General features: G+C 35.6%; 2 protein-coding genes and 2 long non-coding RNA genes across 4 annotated transcripts in view; 2 read left to right on the top strand and 2 right to left on the bottom strand.

Moving 5' to 3' along the window:
- The window catches only part of LOC123257641, a 58,130-nt gene extending 51,005 nt beyond the window's left edge, over positions 1–7,125 (bottom strand). The window contains exon 1 of the long non-coding RNA XR_006507766.1: positions 6,971–7,125. This is a non-coding gene — a long non-coding RNA (uncharacterized LOC123257641). The remainder of the gene's footprint in view (positions 1–6,970) is intronic.
- LOC6505139 (protein white) lies at positions 654–11,910 on the top strand. Its single transcript, XM_001965390.4, has 7 exons — positions 654–954; positions 7,119–7,398; positions 7,550–8,204; positions 8,552–8,867; positions 9,239–9,370; positions 9,440–10,586; positions 11,672–11,910. Exons 1-6 carry the CDS (start codon positions 883–885, stop codon positions 10,052–10,054), a joined length of 2,070 nt encoding a protein of 689 aa, XP_001965426.1. The 5' UTR covers positions 654–882; the 3' UTR covers positions 10,055–10,586; positions 11,672–11,910.
- LOC123257643 lies at positions 10,452–23,090 on the bottom strand. Its single transcript, XR_006507768.1, has 2 exons — positions 23,032–23,090; positions 10,452–10,576 (listed from the first exon to the last, which is right to left on the bottom strand). It is a non-coding gene; the product is annotated as an uncharacterized LOC123257643 (long non-coding RNA).
- Positions 11,776–21,168, top strand: LOC6505140 (transmembrane protein 120 homolog). The gene is made up of 7 exons (XM_001965391.4): positions 11,776–11,915; positions 12,709–12,827; positions 17,977–18,106; positions 18,365–18,504; positions 18,645–18,862; positions 18,937–19,316; positions 20,610–21,168. The coding sequence occupies exons 1-7, from the start codon at positions 11,853–11,855 to the stop codon at positions 20,760–20,762; spliced, it is 1,203 nt and encodes a 400-aa protein (XP_001965427.1). The 5' UTR covers positions 11,776–11,852; the 3' UTR covers positions 20,763–21,168.
- Positions 23,091–23,869: the final 779 nt, after the last annotated feature.

Raw genomic sequence — 23,869 nt, 5'->3', positions numbered from 1 at the left:
CACACCAGCCAAGTACAGTAAACACCCACGAGTCACGACACTATATTGTATAGAATTAAGACCCAGACGGATCAAGAAGCTGAATGAAAAGCGATAAGCTAATGCTTTCTCTTCTCCCTAATCAGAATTCAAATAGAAATCACTCATCTTTTGATACCCTCTTCTCAGGAGACGGTGGGTTTGGTTTCCGACAAGAAATGTTTCATAAATATTATAATTATAAATAAAAAAAATGGTTTTATTAAGAAAATATAAATATTTTTGTTTATTACGGACTTTAGAGACTGAAATTGTTTTCTTAACAATTGAAATAAATTGAGTTGAAATTGAAATTGAGTTTGAAATAAAATAGTTCATTATTTCATTTCCTTTACAAATTTAAGCCATCCCTCCCAGAAATCATAAAATATAGAGTATATAGTTTATAATAAATATTTTTTACATATTTATTAAACTTTTCTAAACCTGATTTAAGGTATTTGATGAACCTAAACCCCTCCATAAGGCTCCCCTGTTTATCTCTCACTCAAAATGTCATTCCACTCATCATCAGCTTAGCCCCGTCTCTTTCAGCCGCTGGGCTGCCGTCTCTGTCTCTTTCTGCTCTGTTGTTGCCACTGCTCCTCACCTAGAGCGTCAATGTCCGCCTTCAGTTGCATTTTGTCAGCGGTTTCGTGACGAAGCTCCAAGCGGTTTAACTTCAATCAATTAAAACCGTATTAAAGTCAAACAAAATAAGACAAAAAAGCAATCAAGTGTCCCCAACAATACTCACTACGTGTCTTTTTTTTCGAGTGATTGTTTTTGCGGGTGGCGGGAAATCAAAGGAGCTCCAAGGATAACAACCAAAGATAATAAAATACCAAATTCGGCAGCCAGGCAATGGGCCAAGAGGATCAGGAACTGTTGATACGCGGTGGCAGTAAACACACCTCCGCCGAGCATCTGAACAATGTGAGTATTATTACTTGTCGGATCGGATATCGGAATAAAGAATGAAGCTATTGCAACATCGGAAACGAATACGAGACTATATACTAGGGGCTATATAGCGTGAGAACGGCGGCCCGCAAAGATTTTTAACCGCAAATGGCGCAAGTAAATAGCAGAAACCAAGAAATCAAATGTTTCAAGGAGTTTTTTAAAGAAAATAGGGGGTTATTTATAGGGAGGTTTAAATAAAAAATGAGTAAAGTTATTATTTAATTTCTACTTTATCATAATTTTATTCAAAAAACTATTGAACCATAATTAGAATAAACAAAAGAAATACCAAAGACCAATGTTAAAAAATACTGAGTACAAAAACAGGGCCCTTCTCCACGCTTCTCATAAGTTTCAGTTAAGGAGTAAAAAATGATAAAAAATATAAATTTCCTATAAAAAAGCATAAAAATAAGATAATCTTCCCTCCCACCTAAGAACTCAATGCTAATCCCAAACCCATTCCAAAGAACCCCAAAAAACCAACTAGTTTTCTGAACTAAATCTTTTAAGAAGCACACAGCACTCAAGAACCGCAGTGAAGCATAACCAAAAAAAAAATAATAATAAAAGAATAGCTTGGATTATGGGCTTAAGTTGGCCAACAACATTGTCGGGTGTCTATAACTATAGCAGAGATACACTGCCAAGATGCTTGACACAAGACACAGTATCCGTATCTGTATCTATAAGATATCTATATCTTTAGCTGCATCAACGCTTACGCTGCTTGAATGATCTTTGGCTTTTTTGCGTCTCACATTGTACAATCTGGCCTTATCTGGGTCATTATTTGACTAGACCCGTGCTTCAGGTTCAGAATTCTGATATCTATACCTGCCATATTTGCGTATGTCTTGGGCATCCGAGTATCTCTCCTATTTGCATGTGTATCTTTGTAACTTTGTAACTCATGTCAAATAGTTGGCACCTCGGCTTGTCTAACAAATAAAATAAAATGTCTTTGCTTGACAAGGGTCTAAAATAATCTCTCTCTCTATCTTTACTTTTTAGACAAATAAACTATGAAAAAAAAGTGAGATAAAGAGTCTCGAGAGATCTCGAGAGAAAGGTCTGACAATTAAATAACTATTTAAATACTAGAAAATACATTTCGTAATCCTTTTCGTTTAATTTCCCTATTTAAACACTTTCCATTAGCAATTTCCCTTGGCATAATTGCTTTGCCAATTAATTTGGAAAATGACAAACATTTCCTTGTGAATAATTCGATCTCCTTCTTTGTTTTCTTCTCATCAAAGTGAATGACTTTTGAGTGTACTCATTAGCCACTCGTGCAATTCACAAAAAAATAAAGTAAAGAAAATAATACAAAAAATGTGTATAAGAAACAAAACAAATTGAGTCGCTTCTTCATTCAGTCATTTCAATTTGTCAAGTTCATCAAAAAACATTTCTGTTCCGTTTGCTGATGCTGTTGAGATGGTGCTTATAAAGCGCCATCTGGCGGCGTACCAACCGCACTTCACCCGTCTCTTTCACCAGCCATACTGCTTTCTCTTTCACCCTCTGCACACCGCACACGAATTTCGTCTTTTAAGTATTTCAAAAATAGCACGCAAAGTAAAAAGTAAGTGAAAAAATTAAATAAATATGAAATGTAGCATCTTACGCTGACAAAAAAAAAAAAAAGAAAAGGAAAATAAATAAATAAATATGAAGAGTATAAACCGAAAGATAAGACTTTCGTTTGAAAGAGATGGCAACAGAGGCAAAAGAAAATAAACACGAGTGGGAGGAGTAAAAAAAAAAATACAAAAAAAAAATGAAGAAAAAGAGACAGAAAGAAAAGGAAACTTTTTAATAACATTTTTCGGCCTCATTTGTTGTGAAAACAATTTTCCCCAGGTCTGAGAATAGCCCCTCCCACTCTATCTGTCTGTCTCACTCCCACTGAAGTGCCTGTAACGGATATTAAATTTTTTCGCGTCCTACCTCTCGACATCGTGAAAATTTATTTATTTTATTTTTTTTTTTTTATTTTTCCTTCTGCTCAGCAAAAGTCAGCCCAAAAAACTGGACACTGAATGTCTAGAAAAATAAGTAGCGAAAGAATCGCAGCAGAAAAAGTACAGTGGAGACAGCATAAAGGGGATTTTTTGGGGGGTTTTCCATTAAGTTCGACTTCTCAAGAGTCAGTTTTATTTCTAAGTGTTCTTATACTTTTTATTGAAATTTTTCTAAAGTTTTTGAAATTTATTTTAAGAATCTTTTTTATTTCAATTTTTTTCAAAAACTCATTTGAATTTTTGAGAATATTTTCAAAGTTTTTGAAACTGTTTTTTTTTTCAAAATGTATTTAAATCTGTTTAAATAAAGTATTTAATAGTTGTATTAGTATTTAATATTAGCCACTAAAATATAGGTTTAAAAAAAATACTGCTGATGTTTTTGGAAAATACCAAAATTTTTTAAAATTCGAAAAGATATTTCCTGAAAAAAACGAATTTTTTCAATAAAAAAAAATGGTTTAAAATATTGAAATTATATAGTTGCCTGATCTCATATTACTAGAAAACAATTTCCAATTGGTAAGCCAGACATTTAACGAATCTCTACTGTAATTCGCAAGCAAACATTCACAGGATTCGAAAGCGGACAGCGTTGAGTGCAAGGTGGACATTATTCCTTGATATTCTCCTCTTGCGAATATTGAATGTCAGCTTTTATTTGAATCTCCTTCTTCGGATTTTGCTTTCTCGCTTTTTATTCCTCGTGGCTTGCTTAATTTTTTATGATTATTTATACAAATTATTACGAGAGCCGACCACCATTGCGGTGAAATATAATGGTTTTCCATATTGTGACCATCACTTTGGTCCTTCTTCAGATATATATATCTTTATATATATATTTATTATCATATTTTTTTGGATTTTTTGCCTGGACGCCAATTAGCGGATCCCTGTTATTTATGCTTTGGAGCCCCTTAGGCCCTTACTGTGTTGGCTGTTTGGTAAGAAACCCCACAAATGGAAAACAGAAAATTGTTTATGAAAATGAAAATATGTGGGTGGACGGATGATGGTGGCTACGAGGGGGGGATGGATGTGGTTGGATGGGGGAGGGCTGGGCTGATGTGGAGCGGAAGTGGAGTGGGGGTGGCAGGCATGAAGGGAGGGGCGCCGCGGAGAGGGCGGAGCAATCTGACCATACCACAAACGTCTTCGGTTACCGGCTTTTTGAAAGGGAAGCCCCACCACGACATAAACTGACAGCTGAACGGGTTTGGAAATCTCTAGTCCGACTTAGTCACCTCTAACCTTTATGCCTCTAAGACTTTAAATTAAATTTAAACAAAAATAAAATAAAGAAATTGTATAATTTATAAAGATAACTTTTAGAAGAGCCTTTGTTAAAAAGATACAGCTTCATAGAGAACCTAATTATTTCTTAAAAATGTTTATTTTTAAGCTCTTAAATCCCTCTCTTCAAAAAATATTTATTTAATATTTGAAATTATTTTAAATCCAATAAGCCCTGACTCCGCTTATTTTCTTCAATTTTTGTTTACTCCTTTTTCCTCCTTTGGCCATCCTTTCACATTTTTAATCGGATATTCAGGTCGTGGAATTTCATTTTCCATCATTGAAAGTATATATCCTTTAAATTGAGTGAATGACTCCAATTTGGTCACAACTTTTTGCATGTAAAAATATTCATGGCTCTCGAAACTACTCGAAAAGGTGATTTCGCTTAACCCATTCATAAAATACACCGTGAAAAATTTATAAACATACACGAGGGTTCAGAAATATTTTCAAAACTTTAATAATATTTTGAAAAGGTGTACCATTTCTTATTCAGGACTTGAATATCCTTCAAAAATGAAGAAAAAATCGAAAAAAAAATTGTGTTCAGGTTTTGATTAAAAATGATAGTTCTGGAAGTTTTGAGATCGGGAAGGTATAACTTTTTAAAATCTGCCAATTATTAGCTGAGTTATGAACTTTTTCTTCAAAAAAATCACGAAAATTGGGAAGTTGTTTTTTAATTTGGTTTTTTAAATTTTTTTTAGCATTTCACTTTACTCTTTTAAGAATATCTTCACTATTTCTCAACCAATTTTTTAACGGAATGCCAATTTTTAATCAGAGTTCCATTCCCCATCGATCTGCATCAAAGATTCTAAAATTTCAAAGGAAAAAAATTTTTCTTAATTTTTTAAAAAATTTTAAGGGGTACCCCTGACAAAATTTTTGAAAATCGGGTAAAATTTTTTTTGTTCAATTTTCAAAAACTTTAAATGCAGAAAAGAGAAAGGTTAGAATCCTGATTCAAAAGTGGTATTCCGTTTCAAAATCGGTTAAGAAATGGCTGAGATATTTACTTTCAAAAGTATAAAAAACAGAGTTTTGAAAAAGAAATTGTTTTACAGGGCCCCCCCTTTAAAAAATCAAAAAAATCGATAAATATTTTTGTTGTCAGGTTTTGATTGAAAATGATAGTTCTAAAAGTTCTGAGATCGGGAAGGTATAACTTTTCTAGATCTTTTAAGTATTAGCTGAGTTATGAACATTTTCATTTTTCTTTAAGAAAATCACAAAAATTGTGACGTTTATTTATTTTTTTATTTTTAAATATTTTTTAACATTTCACGTTACTCTTTTAGGAATATCTTAACTATTTCTTAACCGATTTTTAAAAGGATTGCCAATTTTTAATCAGAGTTCCATTCCCCATCGATCTGCATCCAAGATTCTAAAATTTCGAAGAAACAAATTTTTCTTAACTTTTTAAAAATTTTTACAAAATTTTTGAAAATCGGGTCAATTTTTTTTTGTTCAGTTTTCCAAAACTTTAAATGCAGAAAAGAGAAGATTAGAATCCTGATTCAAAAGTGGTATTCCGTTTCAAAATCGGTTAAGAAATATCAGAGATATTAACTTTCAAAAGTATAGAAAACAGAGATTTGCAAAAAATTTTAAAATACTTGAAAAGAAATGTTTTTGTGAATAATTTTTTGGCTTAAAATTTCTCCGCGTGCTCCCATTTATGTCCAAGTGCCTGGCTCGATGTCCTTTAAGTTTTATATTTAATAAAAACAAAGCTGACGGGGATCAAAGTCCCCAAGTGAAAGCCGAAGATGCCGGCGATTTACACTCGCAATTGTCTTATGAAGTGGCAACATGGTGAGCCGTGACCTCCGCCCCTTGGAACACTCCCAAAAAACTCCCTGAAAGACCTCCGCCTCCCTTTTTTTTTCAAGGCCACCAGCCGGCTGTGGCTTATGGCCTGCCCTAATTTGCACATTTTAAATAGGCCTTGCTTTTCCAGGGTTTCGAATGTTTCTTTTTTTTTTTTTTTATTAAACAGATGGGCTGCCCTTTCAGAAAAAAATAAAAGGAAGGTCGGCCGTAGAAGGGGGTCGACTTAGGGATTAGCCGGGCTAGCCAAGATTTATGCACAAACGCCTTTATTTTTATGGACGAACGCCGTGAAATTGAAAAGTTTTTGGTTGGCAACCTTTTTAAGATTACACTCAGAGAAAAGTTATAAAAGAAAAAAAAGAAAAACCTATTTTCCAGTTTAAATATTATTTAAGGCTAAAGTAAATTGTTATACTTTGTTTACAATTTTGTAAATGTTTTGAAATGCTTAAGGGTAAAGTTTATGTTTTTTAAAACATTTCTTGGTTATTTATTTAGTTAGTTAGTTTTTTGTTATTTAGTTTTTAGTTTGTGAACCTTTAGCATTTCAGAATTATTTGAGAAATTGTAAATATTGTAATTCTATTTAAATTTAAGGTTTAAAAGCAAAGAAAATTTAAAAGCTTAAGAGCTTTTTAAGGAGGATTCTGTCTTGAAATAATATTGTTTCTTTGCCTCAAAAATTTTATTTAAAAATTAGAAAACTTTCTTAGGAAAAATATTACCATTTTTTGTTTTAAATATTAAAATAATAAACCCTTTTAAATTTAGAAAATACATTTTTAACCCTATTACCCCTTAACCCTATGACTTACCCCTATTCCTTTTCCTTGCTGATGAAATAAACTGTTGCATTATCCTTTTTGTGGCTCCTTAATGTTGCCTTGAATATCCTTAAAGTTGTTTTATCCTTTTGCTCCTTTTTAAGATGATTTTTGAAAATATTCTCCATTTACTTTCCAGGCCGATAGTGGCGCCACATCGCAGAGTTGCATCAACCAGGGCTTCGGCCAGACGAAGAACTACGGCACTCTCCGGCCCCCTAGCCCGCCGGATGGCCCCGGATCCGGCTCTGTTGACGGCCAGCTGGCTGAGAACTTGACCTACGCCTGGCATAATTTGGATATTTTTGGAGCCGTAAACCAGCCCGGATCCGGATGGCGTCAGTTGGTGAACCGGACACGTGGCTTATTTTGCAACGAGCGACACATTCCGGCGCCCAGAAAGCACCTCCTAAAAAATGGTACGTGATTAGAATGTCAAGAAATATTTGAAATATTAATACCTAGTACTTGAGGTAAAAATAATATCATTCTTTCACAAAACTAAGAGTAATATTATTTAACTTCACAGTTTCCTTTGTCGACTCTTTTTCACAAAAATTATCTTTTCAGTTTGCGGCGTGGCCTATCCGGGTGAACTGTTGGCCGTAATGGGCAGTTCTGGAGCCGGCAAGACTACCCTCTTGAACGCCCTGGCCTTCCGGTCGCCGCAGGGCATCCAGGTCTCGCCATCCGGGATGCGGCTGTTGAACGGACAGCCCGTGGACGCCAAAGAGATGCAGGCGAGGTGCGCCTACGTCCAGCAGGATGATCTCTTTATCGGTTCTCTGACCGCACGGGAGCATCTGATCTTCCAGGCCATGGTGCGAATGCCCAGGCACTTGAGTTACCGGCAGCGAGTGGCCCGCGTCGACCAGGTCATTCAGGAGCTATCGCTGAGCAAGTGCCAGAACACGATCATCGGAGTGCCGGGCCGGGTCAAAGGGCTGTCTGGCGGAGAGCGGAAGCGACTGGCATTCGCCTCGGAGGCTCTCACCGATCCCCCGCTGCTGATCTGCGACGAACCCACCTCCGGCCTGGACTCCTTCACCGCTCACAGTGTCGTCCAGGTGCTGAAGAAGCTCTCCCAGAAGGGCAAGACGGTCATTCTGACGATCCATCAGCCGTCCTCGGAGCTATTTGAGCTCTTCGACAAAATCCTTCTAATGGCCGAGGGCAGGGTGGCGTTTTTGGGCACACCCAGCGAAGCTGTGGACTTTTTCTCCTAGTAAGTAGAGGATTTTATTAAAATAGATGTGTAAGAAAAGTTTGGGAGTGATAGCTTTACAAATAAGGGAGTAACTTTCATAATAGACAATCTAACGGACAGACGGACACACGGACAGGGCTCGAAATACTCTACTACTTTATTTCTAGTTATTATTCTCTTTTTAAATAGTAGTTAGTTTTCAAATAAACGTTTTAATTAAGTTTCAAGCTATTAGCTCTTATAGTTTGGGAGTAATTTATATTGAAAATATTTTAACGGACAGGCGGACAAGGCTCTATATAGTATTAGTAGTTCCCCCTCCAACTCTTTTGTCTAAAAATGTTAATAATATTTTTATTTTGCAGCGTCGGCGCCCAATGTCCGACCAACTACAATCCGGCCGACTTCTACGTTCAGGTTCTGGCCGTGGTGCCGGGACGGGAGATCGAATCCCGGGACAGGATTGCCAAGATCTGTGACAACTTCGCCATTAGCAAAGTGGCCCGGGACATGGAGCAGCTGCTGGCCACCAAGAACTTGACTCAACCCCTGGAGCAACGTGAAAATGGATACACCTACAAGGCCACCTGGTTTATGCAGTTTCGGGCGGTGCTTTGGAGGTCCTGGTTGTCGGTATTAAAGGAGCCCTTGTTGGTGAAAGTGCGACTCATCCAGACAACGGTGAGTTGTTGTTGCTGTCGAGGAGAGCGAGACTAGCTCCTAAGGACTAATATTCAATTGAAAATTGAAATAATTCGAATTTTAGAAAAAGGGTTAACCCTTTTTGGCTCCAAATCTTAAGCTTAAATATTTATTACTTTAATTTATTTATTTTTAATACATACCAAGTGGTTCTCCCGCTTCTCCTTAATTTTAACTTTTATTTATCCTTTAGCTTTATCCTTTTTGCATTGTTTTGTAAAATCCTTAACTGCAATTAATAAAGCTTGTTTATTATTTGAAAAAATTACTATTTTTTTGATACATTTTTTTATAAATACGTATTTTTTTCTATTCCTTCCCTTCGTTTATTATTTTCATCCATTTTCCAGATGGTGGCCATTTTAATTGGCCTGATCTTTTTGGGCCAACAACTGACGCAGGTGGGCGTGATGAACATCAATGGAGCCATTTTCCTCTTCCTGACCAACATGACCTTCCAGAACGTCTTTGCCACGATTAATGTGAGTCTCAGAATCAAACCTGGCCAAAAAAAGAGAAGAAACTAATTAGTTTTAAATATTTTCATAAAGGTCTTCACCTCAGAACTGCCTGTCTTTATGAGGGAGGCCCGGAGTCGCCTCTATCGCTGTGACACCTACTTCCTGGGCAAGACCATCGCCGAACTGCCGCTCTTCCTCACCGTGCCGCTGGTCTTTACGGCGATTGCCTATCCGATGATCGGCCTCCGGGCCGGAGTCCTGCACTTCTTCAACTGCCTGGCCATCGTCACCCTGGTGGCCAATGTCTCCACCTCCTTCGGCTATTTGATATCCTGTGCCAGCTCCTCGACTTCCATGGCATTGTCAGTGGGTCCTCCCGTCATTATACCATTCCTGCTCTTCGGTGGCTTCTTCCTGAATTCCGGATCTGTGCCGGTGTACCTGAAATGGTTGTCGTACCTCTCCTGGTTCCGCTACGCCAACGAGGGACTCCTCATCAATCAGTGGGCGGATGTGGAGGCGGGCGAGATATCCTGCACATCCTCGAACACCACGTGTCCCAGTTCGGGGAAAGTTATCCTGGAGACGCTGAATTTCTCGGCCGCCGATCTGCCACTGGATTATATCGGATTGGCCATCTTGATCGTGGGATTCCGGGGATTCGCATACTTGGCTTTGAGGCTAAGGGCCAGGCGCAAGGAGTAGTCCTCCGGAGACAACCTGTAGTTAATTTTTTTTTATTATAATTATTATTGTGTTTATTGTTTGCTGCCTCCACAAAACAAAAAAAAAATGTATAAGAATACCATTATGATTTATAAAAAATATAAATAAATTCAATTTTCTAACTAAAGAAAACAAACACAACATGCTTTTGGATTAGAAGCAAAACTACTACCATACCAAACACAAATCTATATACATGTATATATATAGATATTATTTATCACCAAAACACCAGTTAAAACATTACCATTTGAATTGCGCGCCCATCACAGACACACCACTACTGAGGGAAACCCACCTCTACCACCACCACCATCGCAACCCACCACATTGCGGGCAGTTCGTTTTGTTCGATGACCTTGGAGCTGAGCAGTTCCGAACGGTTCTCACGTTTTTCAGTTCATATGGTTCCAATCAACGCCAAAGATGATTTTATGACATTAGATAGACTTTTTTTTTCATGTTAGACATTATAGGCATAAGTAGGATTATAGGTGTTTTCTGAAAAAAAGTGAGTAAAAAATATGCAATATATAATAATAACATTTTTTTTTTTATTATTTTTAAAGATATATATATTTTTAAAAAAATAATTATATTTTTAATATATACTTTCTTTATTATTCCAAGTAAATATTTCCCCTCTAAATAGTTTAAAAATAAATATATATTTAAAAATATCATAAGATTATATATTTTGTCGGAACTAGTTCCATTTGCCGCCTTATCACATCTCCGCTCACGCAACGTGGTGAGAGCGTAGCTCTCTGGCAAGGCGCTCTCTCTCGCGCTAAGAGCGAACAAGATTTTTTTGCACGTAGTTTGCCGCCGCTGAGATAGAGAGTCGTCCGTCTGTTGTTTTTTGTGTTGTTTTGTCCGATTTTTTGTGTTATTTAAAACAAAAGTGCAACGGATATAGTTATTAACAAAATATTAGTCGTCGGTGCGGTCGGTTGCCGTTGCCGTTTCTCTTCACTTTTTGTTCACGTTGTCGTTTCGGTGCGGCGGCCGCCCTCGCTTCGTCTAACAAAATGTAAAAAAAAAAAATAAAAAGGCAAAGAAAAAGAAAAAAACAAAACGAAACAAAAAAAAAAAACCCAAAAACTATTGCTTAACAAATAATTTATTTTGAAAAAATAATATTGAAAACTAAGTTGAAAACTAAGAACCCGCCATAAACTGTTGTTTCCTTTTTTTTTACTTTTTGATTTTGTGCAAAAACAAATTACGTTTGTTATTTTTTTTCTTGTTTTTTTTTTTTTTTGCTTTGAACGTGGCAGTGTGTTTGTGTGTGTGTTTGCGGGAGCGGGTGTGTGTGTGTGAGTGAGTGAGTGTTTCGAGTGCGTTTGTGTGATTTGAAGTTGTGGAATTGCGAAAACAACAACAACAATGAGTCGCTCAAAACTATTTAATTGATTTTTCACCGGTCCTATTCCGATTCCTTCTAACCTCAAAAATATCGCCCCCCCCCTCCACACACACTCACTCTTTCACTCTCCCACTCTCTCTCTTGGACTCTCTCTCTCGTCCACTTTCTCACCGCTTTTCCCCCCTTTTTCCTTTTCCGACGCCGCCTGCCTGCCCCCCCACTCACAGCTGTTGCATATACAATAACAATAACAAAAAAACAAAAGCAAAAAAAAAAACAGAAACAGAAGAAAAAGAAAAGCGCGTGGACGGGCCACCAGAAAAGCCGTTCAAAAAAAAAAAACAAAAATTAAATACTATTACTAATATTAAGTTGAAAGAAAAGAAATAAGAAATAATTGAATCCAAAATGAATATCGACGCTCTGAAAAATGAATGGGAGGAGCTCAACAAGGAGTACGCCGAGCTGGAGGTGAGTTTTTCCAACAATTATTCACAGAAATTCAAAAAAAAAAAAAAAGATCAAAGCCAAATAAACTGTCAAATATTTAAAATCACTCAAAAACCATATAAAAATAGACAAACAAAACAAAAATAAACATATTCCACTTTCACCTTGAGAAAACAGCTGCTCGAAATATTCGCCCCAGCACTTCTTTTTTTTTAATATTATTTATTTTTTTTAAGGGGAATCTGTTTTTTTTTTTAAGTATTTACTCTACTTTTGGAGAGTTCTTTGAGTTTTTTAGGGCTTTAGTTACAATTTTTGAATACTCTTATAAAATAAAAAGAAAAATTACTAGAAATAAAGTATCTATAGATCTACAAGATAGATTCCAACTTGAACTATCTATATTTCTTCTCAAAAAAAAAGGTTTCTTAAAAAAAAATTCTATTATTTCTCTATAAAAAAATATTTAAATTAAACTACTATATTCTTACTTTACTTTTATTTAATAAACAATCAAATTCCATACCATTTAAAATAAAATAAAATACTTAATTTTCAACATAACTAAATTAAACTTACTAAACTCTTGTATAATAGTATTATTATTCTATAGTGCCAAAAAAGAGCCAGTTTCTTTTAATTATTTTTTTTAAAACTAATATTTATGCTCCCCACCCCACTAGAGTATAGAGTACTACCCTCTTCGGTCTCCGAAGTAAGCTTGCCACCCCTTAGAGCCAGAGCCTTTGAAATTTATTCTCAATCTTGCCACACCGTTGATTTTTGTTCTGTTTTTTTTTTTTTTCAATTGTAGAGCTGCAACGGTCGGTACATAGAGCTGCTGGAACAGCTGCACAGTCACCAACAGATGTGCTTCAACGAGATCAAGCACCAGCGCTACCGCATGAACCAGATAACCGCATCTTTAAGACAGTAAGTACTGATATTTGATGTTTTTTATAGTTTTAAAGGGTAAATGGGATTTGGTTTTGTCTTGTAATTTAATTCTTAGAAATTTTCAACTTCGTCACTGGTATTTTGTGGCTTTCGTCACAGGTTTTTTGATGAATTACTTTCTTATATTCATGATTTTCAATGGAAAAAGTGGTTCTTATGGTTTTTAATTCATAGTTATCTTAATCCTATAAGAAATATAAAATAATAAATATAAAATGTGGCCTTCGTCACTGGTTTTTTGATGAATTACTTTCTTATATTTATGATTTTCAATGGAAAAAGTGGTTCTTATGGTTTTTAATTCATAGTTATCTTAATCCTATAAGAAATATAAAATGTGGCCTTCGTCACTGATTTTTTGATGAATTACTTTCTTATATTTATGATTTTCAATGGAAAAAGTGGTTCTTATGGTTTTTAATTCATAGTTATTTAATCCTATAAGAAATATAAAATAATAAATATAAAATGTGGCCTTCGTCACTGATTTTTTGATGAATTACTTTCTTATATTCATGATTTTCAATGGAAAAAATGGTTCTTATGGTTTTTAATTCATAGTTATCTTGAAATTATAATAAATGTAAAATATTAGACAGAAAATGCATGAAAGAAAGAGAAGAATTACTTTCGTTACTCTTTAGATGGACTTCCCTGTTGCGAATCTGTTTGTAATCGCAACTTAAGTGCTACCCTAGGAATGCCAATACACCTCGTTCTGAACTTTGAACATTCGCAACTGTACACTACTGAAGCATTATTCTTTCCCAAGCATTACAAAGCACCCCTTTTTTGGATTTTCTGCCCTGTCCGATTGGAATTTGACTTCAATCAATTAGAGCGCCGCTCTAATCAGACAAACACACGCATTTCCAGCCACTTGAGCACCCCGGTAGGTACCGAGAGCCTCTTATCAGAATCAGGGCCTAGCCCGGAGCTGGGGACTGGGGCATGGAGGAGGTGGAATATACACAAGTCTTGCGGCAATTAGTCAGTTTCGTCCGGTAATCAGTTGGGTTGGGACTCTTATCAGGGCAACATTTCGTTTGGGTTGTGGGTTTTGGGGGTTGGGAACAGTGTTTTTTACAACTGTTTTTCTTGGCCGTGATAAAACTTCTGATAAACTTGGTAGCCATAGCTAGTAGGTGCCCCTAGACTAGGACTTTGTGCCCCGGGGTCTACCAGGTGTATTACGGTTACGGGTTACGGTATTTTATTAGCCACTGCTGCCTTATAAAAAATAACTGCCCAACGATACGGTTGAGAAACATTAAAAAAATAAATAAAATTGAAAGTAGGGGTTTGAGAATTAAACCAAAAACTAGACAGCTGACCAGCTGCCCTTGACCCCTTACCCGCAATCACACACAGACACTCGCAATTATACAAAAACAAACACGGGGAACACGCAATCCCAGCCACACAATTATACACTTTTGTGCACAGTGGGATGAAAGCGGGAGTTAGGCGATTAAAATATAAATACTATAAAAAGGGTTTGTGCAACAAGATTAATTATTAAACATTTTTTACACCAAAAACTATGATTTTTAGGAGTATATATAATATTTTAAGCAAAAAATTTTTAAAAAATAGGTAGCCTTGTTTTTCAATTATTTTCAAATTAATTTTTTTTAAAAAGATTGGATTATATAGAATATTTTAAAGTGGAATCTGTTATTATAAATAATTAAAATATTAGTTTTCAATCTATTACTTCTTGTTACAATTTTAATTTTATAAAAAAATAAAAAATAAACTCAAAGTAAACTATATTTTTGCTTTTCAGAATAAGGGGTTACCTTCTAGTCAGCTCTCGTCTTAATACAAATACTATACAAAATACTTTATTAATGCTATTTCATATGAAAAAAATAAAAAAAAATTCACTTTTAGGGGGAAAAAATGGTAATATATTAAATAAATAAATAAATTCCTTTCAACCTCAAAATATATATACTTCTAGTCATTAAATGTAAATCTTATTAAATGAATTGTATTTTGTAGACCCCCATTTAGACCCCTTTAAGTTCAATGACCTCCCCCACCACAAGGTGTGAAAATTATTCAAAAAATACTTCTTCAACCCTACCCCACTGTAACATTATTTGTACTTTGGATTATTTTTTTTTTTATTGGTTGGTAGCTTGGAGTGCGGCTAAAATCGCTTGAAGCGCTTGCATTGAAGTGATTTAAAACGCGCTTACCTGCGGACACCTCATCACCTGTGGAAATGTGGGCTATACAAATAATTCGAGATTACAATGTACGTGCGAGGGCGATGATGATGAAACAACACATTCTTGACACTCGTACTTAGGCGCCTTTCCGTTTGTTTATTTTATAATTATTTTTATGAAATGGCTCAGGCTTATCGCGTTTTTTGTCGCTCGAAAGTCCAGGCTTGAAATTCAGAGTCACAGTCGCGTGTTTGATGAACCCGGGGCGACCTCGTCAACGCATTCAGTTTCAGTCCATCGCCAGCCAGTCACCATAAATTATGCAATTATGCAATGCGAAGAGTAATAGCTTAAAAATCAAATAATTACCATTTTGCCCTTGCAGACCCCGATCCACAAGACCCCGATCCTCAAAATCAAACTGAAACCTGTTTCTTTTTTTTTCTAATTTTTGCAAATTAAAATGATTTTTAATTGAGAGATTTAAATGATTCCCGGAATAAAGCCATGGATCATGGATCATGTTTGTGACGTTTCTAAACAATTATGATTATGACATCAAGTTGTTACTTTATTGTTTATTTATTTTTTAAAACCCATTGAAGAAAGTTTAGTATTATCGGTTTTCAAGCTCCACTGACCACTTCATTTTTTTCCCATTATTTGTTTTTATTTTTTGTTTTGTTTTGTTTTTGAAGCTAATGATCAAGTAGAGTTGGGTAAGCGCGTTTTAAGCGCGATTTTGTAACGTTTTTTTCCGCTAGTTATTTTTTTTTGTAATTGCAGTCTTGGGTCTGGGGCTACAAGGGAGCTTTTAATTTGTTTAAACTTTTAAAAAGAGGTCCCAGTTACTACCGACTTAATGGAGATTGTATTTATGATTTCAAATACAAATTAGTTAGTTTGTTCTTAAAACTAAGCATGTTTACACTTTAAAGTTGGAAACTTTATGTCCAAAAAAGTTAAAAAAAAAATAAATACTTTTTATTACAGGTTTCTTAATATTTTCAAGGCTAGCTTATTTTTATGGCTATATTTATGTTTATATTTTTTTCGCTAATTTATAGGTTCTGTCAAGAAATAAATGTCAAGGAATAGTATATTTCTTGGTAATATTTAAGTTTCTAGTATTTGAAACTCAGTTTTCTAAGGAAATCTTAAAAATCCAAAGAAATAAATAACAAGTAATTGTTTTTATAACATTTTTTGAAAGTTCTTGGGAAAAAAATACAAAAAAATTGAAATTTCTTAAAAAATGTTAGGGCTTAGAGCTTAGATGTTAGAAATTAGAATTCTTATCAAAAAAAAAAAAAAAATAAAAGTCTGGTATTTAATTCTAGAACTCTGGTATGTTAAGACAATACTGAAGATAATTAATAAAAATACTGAAGAGCTAAAATAATATTTCAAAGAATTAAAATACTTTTCAAAGTATTTTCTCTCTTAATATTAATTTTTTTGATATTTATTTCATAAATTTTAATATTTCATAAACCCTCTGAAAGTATGAAAAATTTTAAAACTTTCCTATTTTTTTTTTTGTGGGACTATGGAAATTTCCCATTATCTTGTGGGTTTTAATCTTAAACAGATTGTCGAGTCACAGCCAGAGCCAGAGCCACATCCCAGACCAGACCAGACCAGATAGAATTATACGCCACTAAGCAAGCGGGCGGGCGGACAAATGGAGCGGAAACTAATATAATCGAACCACTTTTTTTTCGGTTTATAATGCTGATCAAAAAACACCATCATATCGCTCTAATGGTACGATTCTATACCTTTTTTTGGTCGAGTTATAGCCAGAGCGTTATCTATCTATCGGGTTTCAAAGGGGTATTAGAGGCTATTTTAAAAATAAAACGTGTATTATACAAGCGTTTTGATAAAGACGACTATGGAGGACTATGGAGGTGGAAAAAAAAAAATGCCCATAATAATAATAATAAATCTACCTTTGAAGCGTCATATAGATATTGAACCGAGAGCGGAACCCACATCGTTTATGGTAGCCGTTAATTGACCGCACACCCAATACACACAACACACTAAGCCCACACTCCCACTCCCTTCCCTGACAATTACCAATTTTCCACCCACTTTTTCCCCATCAATTATGTACATCTAAATTGAACTTTGACGCGGAAAATTGCTCATCTGGAGGACAAGGCCTAATGCGGCAGTATTTTTAGTACATTTCTCTTCCACCTTCGGTCAATAAACAAATAATTATAATCGAATAAGCCAATAGAAACAGAAGTCAACCTGGAGATCAAGGTTCGAAGTGGCATTTTATGTTAATTTATGGTAAACTATCGAAGGCAGAAGGCATATAACTAGTGCTCCTCTGATACGATACTCAAATAGAGCTATATATTTCCGTTTAATCGAAATAATCTAATCGGAAATGGCTTAGAGGCTATTTTGCCCGCAAGAGTGGATTTCTAGATTAAATCGTGGGATTTATAATATATTATATATTTTGTAATAAAAGTGGTGTTATTATGATGATATCTTTCTTAGAGATGACCTTACTTAGGGTTTCCTTTTTTTAAGGGCTTCTAGTTTCTATAGTTTCTATTATTTTTTTACCAATTTTTTAGATAGATTTAATTATGGGATTTTATGATTATTATGAATTATTGTTTAGAATATTATTTCTTATAGATAACCTTTCGTAACTGTTTTTAAGAACTTTATATATATAATTATAAAATTAATAGAAGTTCTCTAGTATTTTTTAGTAAATTATAAACCCTAATCTTCCCAATTTTTCAGATAGAATATTAATATATAGTGGTAATGGGAATTATAAAAATCTTAACCTTTCATAGTTTTAACTGATTTCAAGAGTTTTATATAATATTTAAAAGATTAATAAAAGTGCTCTCCATTTTTTAGTTAATTATAAACCCTAATAATAATATATTTTAACTATTTTTCAGATTCAAAGGCCCCGTACCATCGGAGGACAGGGAGAAGGTCGATGAACTCCACAAGATGACCTTGAAGCGCAAGGCGCAACTTCACGAAATCGAGCAATCCTTGCCAGCTAAATCCGGCCGCTACTTGCAGGTAAGAGAGACTCTCTATTTAGTTGATAAAAAAAAAAATTGCCAGAAAAAAAAGGAGAAACTTTTCCTCAAGTAAAGTAAAAAAGTTGTATCCTCCAAACGCGACAATTTGCGCGTCTTGTTATGGACTTTGAAACCTCAAACCTGGACTTTGGACTCTGGAGTCGAGTTGAGTTCAGGACCTGTCCTGTCCAGGACTTGACTTCAAGTTGACCTCCTCCTCCTCCTACTACACCCACTCCCTATTTTTTCTCTGCAGATAATCTTGGGCGATGTGAATGTCTCGATTCTCAACAGAAACGACAAAGTTCGCTATAAAGATGACTATGAAAAGTTTAAATTAATACTCAACGTAATTGGACTGATAATGGCCTTCTTCAATTTGATATTCAACTACAGGTGAGTGAAGCGAGTACCCCCCCTTAAGAGTACTTCTTTTGGGATATTTATGTTATTTTATTTTATTTCAAGAAAGAAACTACTTTACTTTTATGTCGCTTTTTCTCTATTTATTTTTATTAAATTTTTATTTTTTGTAGAGCCCTGGAGCTGGCCTTCATTTTTCTGCTAGTCTGGTACTACTGCACCCTGACCATCCGCGAGTCCATCCTAAAGGTGAATGGTTCGAGGATCAAGGGTTGGTGGCGGGCCCACCACTTCATCTCGACGGTGGCCGCCGGTGTCCTGCTGGTGTGGCCCCAGGGCGAGCACTGGCAGATCTTCCGGATGCAGTTCATGTACTTCAATGTCTACATCAGTAAGTAGTCTAATCCCAATCTAATAATCCCTAATCCACCTAATCCCCCTAATCCCAACTCCCCTACCCCTCAGGCATCGTTCAGTACTTGCAGTTCGGCTATCAAAAGGGTCTACTCTACCGACTGAAGGCTCTGGGGGAGCGCCACAACATGGACATCACCATCGAGGGCTTCCACTCGTGGATGTGGCGCGGCCTTAGCTTCCTGCTGCCCTTCCTGTTCATCGGGTATGGCTATCAGGCCTACAACGCCTGGACGCTCTACAAGCTGGCCTACTCCCCGCCGGATGCGCCCTGGCACGTCTCCGTCATGTGCGGCCTGTTCCTGCTCCTCTTCGTCGGCAACATGGCCACCACGCTCTGGGTCGTCCCGGAGAAGATCCGGGAGCGGTCCAAGGAGCGCTATCGCCTCCAGAGCATGGGCAAGTCCATGAAGCTTCGCAAGGAGATGAAGGTGAGAAGATTTATCCTTTTTTTAGTTTTAAAAGCAATATTTTTTGTAGCTCTTTTCTTTTAGTATTTTATTCTTAGTATTTAAATTTAAAATACTGGCACTATTTTATTCAGAGTCTGAATAATACTGCTTGTCCGCGTATTTGTCCGTCTGTCCGCATAGTTTTTTTTGTAAAATTTATGATTTATTTTTACAAATATAGATTAGTTTTTTAACTTTTATTGTTCCATAAACTTTTTAATTTAAAAAAAAAAATTATTATTTTAAAAGCCAGAGTCTAAGTAAAACCCCTGTCCGCTAGAGTGTCCGTCTGTCCGTTAGATATTTTAAAGAATAAGAGTCTCAATTAGAAATATTTTAACTTAAAAGTCAATTTTCTAAAAAAGTTTAACCAAAAAGCTTCTAAATTTAAGGAAATTTTCAACTTAAACTCAGCAAATCAAACAAAAATAAAAAACTACCACCTCTAAAAGACAGAAATCCCAAAAACAGCAATTATTAAAATGTTTTCCTTTCATCAGCTTACGCCCAATGGCTTGATATCACGCCGATCGAATGGCAAACTTGTTGGGAATCAACAGAACGGCCTGCATTAAGTGGCCAGTGTGTGTTTGTTTTGGCAATAAAAAAATACTAGAAATAAATAAAATAATAAATAGAAGAGGTGGGAGTGGGAGTGCCCCCTGTCCCCAAAGCAATGATGATGTTGCAACAGAAGCAGCAGCGACAAAACGTGCTGTGATTATGCTGCAAACTGTTGCCTCTCTGCGTCACAATAATATTATATTAACCCATGGCAGGCCACCCGCCACCACCTGCTGTGCTCCTCAGGTGGCAGCTGCAACGAACATAACATTGGAAGCAGGAACAGGAGCAGAAGCATCTTCCTCAAGCGGAAGGCGGCTCCTTTTTTTCCTTTCGACTTGAATTCAAAAAACAATTAGGCTTTAAATGGCGGAGAGAACCTTAAACCCTCGACTAAATTCAAGAAATTTCTGTGTTTAAGTTTTAAAGGTTTTTTTTCGGCATTTTTAGAGTTTTCAAATTAAGAATAAATAAAGTTTATATATTTTATTCGCGAGAGAAATTTTATTTCATTTTTTTTTTAATAAATAAAATAAGAGAAAAAGTAAACAAAAATTTTGAAAATATAATAATTTAAAAAGATTTTTTAGTTGTTTAATTTATTTTTAAATTACTAATTTAATAAAAAAAAACTCTAGCAAGTATTTTATTTTGAATTTAATTTATTTAATTTTTTATATTAAATATATTAAATTTTTTTCATTACAGAATAGTGCCAGTGATTTGGATCTGTCCAGTGGCTCCCAGGCAGCGAAGCTTTCGCCGACAACGACGACGTCGACGTCAGCAGCGACTGCAACTGCGGCAGCGACTGTGACTGCGGCAGCGACGCAAACCCCCGCCGATAAAAAGGAAATTTAAAAAAAAAAAAAAACACAAAAATAATAAATAAATCAATTGTTTTTTTTTTTTTTGTTGTTTAGACCAGGGCATTTGAAATTTTTTAATATGCACATTACATAATTACCTACATTTATGATTTTTTCCATATTTATTATTTTTCCTTTTTCCTTGTATTATTTTCCATTTTTTTCCTTTTCGGTTTCTTGTTCTGACCCCCCGACCTTTTGAACTTTAACCTGCTTTTGATTTTAAATATTATCACTATTTTTTTTTTCATTTAAAACAGATGTACATTTGAAGCAAAAAATTGAAAAAAAAAATCAGATATATATATATATAGTCATAAAAAATAAAGATTTTTTTTCGCCTAATTGTAAGTATTGAAATATGATAGAAGATGAAATATTAAATGGAATTGAAGTGAGCCATTATTTGTTTGATTTTTTTAAGATTCTAAATGGTAGCTACTAATTTAAAATATTAATTACAAAAAAAAGACAAATAAAAAGGAAATTATAAAAAAATTGGACATTTTTTATTCTTGGGAGGGGAAATAAAAACTTAAGTTATTTCAAAATTATTTCAAAAATATAAATAATTTATCCTGTTATTTTATAATTTAAATTTAAATTTTATTTAATTTTAAGCCAGGGAGGAAAAAATTATTTCCAGGATCTAAGGTAATGGTCCGACTTATTTTACGGACGGTCATTAATGCGGCGGCTTCCGTTTTGGTTGCCACTCCCCCTACCCCTACCCCTACATTCCCCTCCCCTGCCCCCTCCCAGTTTGTGCAACAAAGGTTCGCCTCCTGCAATGCGGCAAAAAGCGGCGCGGTTTTTGCAGCTCCATTGCCGTCGCCCGCGTCGACCGCGAAAACCGCAAGACCCCAGTGGCCCTCTGTATGAGTGCGGCGGCCTAAACACTGAGAGAAATTGAAGGGGGTTCTCTTTATAACAAAAAAGAAATAGAGGTAGTAATAGCAGAGCTTTTAAATATAATAGTTTATAATAATGATCCATAAAATCTCTAATTTTTTTTTTTTTAATCAATTAGAGTATTATTTTTTATCAATTAATTTGAAAAATAATTAATTTCATGATTTTAAAAAATAAAAAACATTAATTTTCAAAAGAAATATTTTAACAATTTATAATCATCAAATTCTCCTTTAAAAAACTCGATTCTAATTTTTTAGGAATTGAAAAATTTATATTTTTTTTTAAATTTATAATTTAGAAAATAAATAAGTATTTAAAAGAAACCACAAAAATTTCCCCCAGTGTTTCAGAGACCGTGCACTGGGCTCCTGGCTCCAGGATCTCCCTTGTTGCCCCCGTGTCCTGTGTCCTGTCTCCTGCGCCCTCTGAGTCCCGTGTGCCCTGTGAGTCCTGTGTGTCCTGCGAGTCCTGTCCTGGCCATTTTGTCTGTCTGCTGGCTGCCGCAGCCTAATTTGGCGAGAGTTCATTAATTGCGTAAACGGCGCGCGCTTTTAATTATGTCGAACGTTGAACGGCCTAGGGAGGGGTGGGTGGGGAGTTGGAGGTGGAGGTGTATGGGTATTTTGTGCATTTGTGGCATTGTTTGCATTGTAGTTGCCACCCCCCCCATACCACCCCTCCCTTTGCCACTGTTTTTCTGCGGCAAATGGCAACAACGGAATTTACGACTTTTGGTCAACGCAGCCGCAGCGACCATCAAAAAGGAAGTGACAAGGATCCTGCCAAAGAGAGGGGGCTGGTGGCGAGGGGGGAGGGGCTTAAAAAAGAGGCTTACACAAAATGGGGCAGGACAACAGGAAGGACATTGTATAGCCTACCATGGGCACACGATTATCATTTATTGCAACCGCATATGCCCCAAGGGGACGCGCCACTTCCCACTTGCCACTCGCCACTCGCCACTTGCCGGCTCCATTGTGGCAGCGGGAAGCGGGCGGGTAATTCGTTAATTTGATAAGTATACGCCACGTTGCACCGCCCGTCCTGTTGCACCACCACCACCGCCTTGCATCCAATTTGAAAATCACGCCGAACTAAATCCAAATCAAAACCAACCCAAAATTAAAAATAAACGCTTCAAAAGCCGTAGAGATTTGTGAGAGGGTGGATTGTAAAGTTTAGAAAAATAGGAAATAGAGAGATTTTCATAAAAAGAAATATCGCAAGCTATACCTTAATATTTAACAAAATATTTTTCATAAATTTAACACAAAGAAAAATTAATAAGAACAATAGTATTTATTTTTTAAATTGTATTTATATATATATTTAAATTTGAAACTTACCAGTAGTTCCAGACTTCCATCAACTTTCCTGATTAAGACCTTTTTTTTTCAAATTTTAACTAAAAATTAAAATAATAAATGAAATAATATTAATACTAAAACAATAAAAAAGCTATAAAAATTTTAACAATAATTTACTGAACAAATTAAATTCAAAAATTAACTTAAAATGGCCAAGAAGCATAAACAAGTGTCTAAATTGGAAAATTTTAAAGAAAATAATGATTTAAAGCCAAACTTGTCATTTTATTTAAGATTAAAGCATATTTGAAAAATTTACTAAAATTAAAGCCCTTAATATTTAAGAACTTATGGCCATAAAATGCAAAAAAAAAAAAAAAGGGGGGGTGGGAAAAAGGGGGGAATAGCAAAGTGCAGCTTGAACTTTTCCGAATTTGGCTGAAAATGAGATCAATCAGCTTATGGCCTGGCCAGGGCCTTTTGTTGCCAACCGATTTTCGCCGACCAGGACATGGCAGGACTCTGGGTCCTTGGGGCGTCATGACAACGGCAATGGCCGAACGAATTGGCCGAAACCAATTTCGAAGCGGGGGCGGGGGAGGGGCGGCCCAAACCGCAGGGCGGTGCGTGGGCGTTGACAGAGTACCGTTATGGGCTGTCGTCGGGCCAATAATTCTGATTTAATTTATGCGCGAAAAATCGCACTTAATCAGCATTTGATTTACGCATTTCCAGCACCTGCACGTCCTAAAAAATGCAATATGGTTTTAAAAAAAATGGTTATAAAAAATATAAGAGGCATAAAGGATGTTTTAATAAAAAATTCAGAAATTATTTGTGAGGATTTGGGCTTTAATTTTGGTTTAAAAAAAGGATT

Source organism: Drosophila ananassae, chromosome XR (genome assembly GCF_017639315.1).
Source record: "Drosophila ananassae strain 14024-0371.13 chromosome XR, ASM1763931v2, whole genome shotgun sequence".
In the NCBI taxonomy this organism is placed as follows: Eukaryota; Metazoa; Arthropoda; class Insecta; order Diptera; family Drosophilidae; genus Drosophila; species Drosophila ananassae.
This window is presented reverse-complemented; position numbering and strand designations above follow the sequence as displayed.

Excerpts from the sequence above, each read along its gene's own strand:
- LOC6505140 (XM_001965391.4), top strand. The coding sequence starts at position 11,853 with ATGAATATCGACGCTCTGAAAAATGAATGGGAGGAGCTCAACAAGGAG. Across the intron at positions 18,505-18,644 it reads AATTTGATATTCAACTACAG|AGCCCTGGAGCTGGCCTTCA; the intron begins GTGAGTGAAGCG and ends TATTTTTTGTAG. Across the intron at positions 19,317-20,609 it reads AGCTTCGCAAGGAGATGAAG|AATAGTGCCAGTGATTTGGA; the intron begins GTGAGAAGATTT and ends TTTTCATTACAG.
- LOC6505139 (XM_001965390.4), top strand. The coding sequence starts at position 883 with ATGGGCCAAGAGGATCAGGAACTGTTGATACGCGGTGGCAGTAAACAC. Across the intron at positions 8,205-8,551 it reads GCTGTGGACTTTTTCTCCTA|CGTCGGCGCCCAATGTCCGA; the intron begins GTAAGTAGAGGA and ends TTTATTTTGCAG. Across the intron at positions 8,868-9,238 it reads TGCGACTCATCCAGACAACG|ATGGTGGCCATTTTAATTGG; the intron begins GTGAGTTGTTGT and ends TCCATTTTCCAG.